The 2,487-nt window shown below is 66.7% G+C and overlaps 1 protein-coding gene across 1 annotated transcript in view; it reads left to right on the top strand.

The window, feature by feature from the left end:
* The first annotated feature begins 218 nt into the window (after positions 1 to 218).
* The window catches only part of NFIC (nuclear factor I C), a 40,037-nt gene continuing 37,768 nt past the window's right edge, over positions 219 to 2,487 (top strand). The window contains exon 1 of the mRNA XM_027705160.1: positions 219 to 500. Coding sequence (XP_027560961.1) covers positions 498 to 500 — 3 coding nt within the window. The 5' untranslated portion in view covers positions 219 to 497. The remainder of the gene's footprint in view (positions 501 to 2,487) is intronic.

Here is a 2,487-nt window from a genome sequence, read left to right as displayed (position 1 = left end):
TTTAGAAAATAGATTTTTATTTTTTTTTCTTCTTGCCTTCCAAAAATACCCATCGCACCTCCGCCACCCCCCCCCCCCCCCCCCCCCCTCCCAGCCCCGCCACCCCCGCAGCGCATGAGGCCGGGCCGGGCGCGGGCCCCGCGCTCCCGCCGCCCGTCCCCGCCGCCCCGCGCCCCCCGCCCCGCAGCCCGGCTCCCCGCCCGGAGCATGGCCCCCGGCAGCGCGACGGAGCCGGAGCGAGGGTGACCGCCCGCGGGGGACACTGTGCCGCTGGCCTCGGGGAGGCTTTTATTATTATTATTATTATTGTTATTATTATTATTATTGGGTTTTTAAATTTTTTAATTCTTTCGCGGGGCAGCGCTTTTTTTTTTTTTTTCCTCCTCCTTCGGCGCGGTGGAAAACACACGTTTTAGACCAAAACCCCAAACCAGCCCATCCATCCTCTTTTGCTTTGCGCTTCGCAGCAACTTGGAGCCCGTTAATTGCACTTGGCGATGGTAGGTCCCATGACACTTTCGTTTTCTCTTCTACTTCCCCCCTCTCCCTCTCCACCCCCCCACCTCCAACCCCCCTCCCCGAGTGCGTGTGTTTGCGGGTGCCCCACGAGCAAAAGTTGCTGCCGGGGAGGGGGCGGCGGGGCGAGTTTAATACGGTGGCGGGGCGGGGGGGGGGGCGCGGGGCGGCGGGGGCGGGCGGGGGGAGCTGCCGCCGTCTCTCCTCCCCCGGCCCACCCGCCCCGCGGTACCGGGGGGGCGGAGGCGGCGGCGGGAGCCGCCCGGCGGGGAGGTCGCGGCGCGGGGGGAGCGTCCGCAGCCCGCGGAGGGCTGGATGGAGCTGAAAATGGCCGCTAAAAAAAGGGGCGGAGAGGCCGCCAGCCGCACCGACTTGAACTTGGAAGTGACGCCCGGGAGGGTCGCGCTCCAAGTCCGCGCTGCGCGGGGCCGCCCTGCCCGCACCGGGGAGGGAGGAGGGTGGGGGGGAATCACCATCCTCGATGTGAGAATAAAAACATCCCCCCCTCCCCGGCCCCCGCCGTGTGCGGGGCTTCTCCCGCTTCTCCTCCGTGCCAGGCCACGGGGGGAGCGCGGCGGCGCGGCCCGAGCCGCCCCGGGAGGGTGCGGGAGGATGCGGGATGCGCGCCCAAGTTTGCGCGGAGCCGCCGCATCCCGCGGGAACGGGGATGTCCCCGCGGGGGGAGTGCGGGGGGGTGAACCCCAACCCCGGGCGGGGATCCGGCCGCGGGGGCCGCCAGAAGTTGAGAGTGAAAATCAGTTGTGCGGGGAGAGACGCTGCGGGGGCTTGTCCCCGCAGGGGGGGAGGGGGGGAGAAAAAAGCCAAAAAAAGCGTTTTTCATCTTTTTGGGGAACGAGGCAGCGCTGGAGCCGCGGCCCCGCGCTGGGAGCGGCCGCGCTGCGGGTCGGGTCCCTGCAGGGAGCGGTGTCCCCGGGTGCGGGAGGGGCGCGGGGTGCAGCCCCCCCCCCGGCCCGGGAGGTGCCCGGGGATCCCCTTTGTGTTCCGCCCGTGGCGCTCCCCGCGCGCTCTCTAATTAGCGTCATTAGCGCCCGCGGATCGGCCGGGGCCGGGGGGGTGCGGAGCGAGAACTTGCGGTTTGGAGTTTGCCGGGCGCAGGCTCCGCTTTTTTTAATCTCCTTCTCTCTTTGTGCGGGGGGCGGGGGGGGGGGTTGCGGGGCTGCCCGGGGCGAAGCGGGGGCGGGGGGCTGCCCGTGGTGCTCCCCCCCCGCGTGATGCTGCCGGTCGTTAAATAACGCGGGGGGGGCGGGGGCGGAATAAGCGTCTCCGCGGGATGAGCGGAATGCGGCGGAGGCAACGCGGAGCTGGCGGGGCGGCCCCCCCCGCACCGGGGCTGGGTGCGGGGGGTAACACCGCTACCCTTCCCCCCCCCCGGCCCCCCCCGTGCCGGGGCCGCTGCCCAGAAGTTGCACATGAATCTGCAGGTTTTTTTCCTCTCCCCTCGCCGGATTGGCTCCGTTTAGTAAAAAAAAAAAAAAAATAAAAAATAAACCCCCCAAAACACCCAAAGCCGGGAGCGCTCGGCGCTGGCCGCGCCAGGGCGCGGGGGGACTCGCCACCCCCGGGGGGGGCCGTCCCTCCCCCGCCCCCCCCTGCCCCGCAGCGCCTCGGCCCTGCGAGCCAAAGGGGGTTCCTACATCTTTAAATGGGATGTAATATTTTGGGATGGGCTTTTTTCATAACGTCACTTCATTCCTCGCTCCTTTTTTTTTTTTCCTTCTTTTTTTTTTTTTTTTTTCATTTTCTCATTCTTTCTTTCCTCCCTCTCTCCGCTGCCCGGGTCTCGGATGGAGCCGCTTCCCCTCTAACTTCCCCGCCGCCCGTGCCTGCAGGCTGGGTGCGGACCCCCGAGCCCCTCCCGGGCGAGGATGACCCTTCTGCCTCTTTAAAACGCCCCCCCTAAACAAACAACAACAACAACAAAAAAGCGCTTTATTTTTTAAGGGGGGGGGG

Source organism: Neopelma chrysocephalum, unplaced genomic scaffold, assembly GCF_003984885.1.
Source record: "Neopelma chrysocephalum unplaced genomic scaffold, ASM398488v2 Primary Assembly neopelma1_320, whole genome shotgun sequence".
In the NCBI taxonomy this organism is placed as follows: Eukaryota; Metazoa; Chordata; class Aves; order Passeriformes; family Pipridae; genus Neopelma; species Neopelma chrysocephalum.
This window is presented reverse-complemented; position numbering and strand designations above follow the sequence as displayed.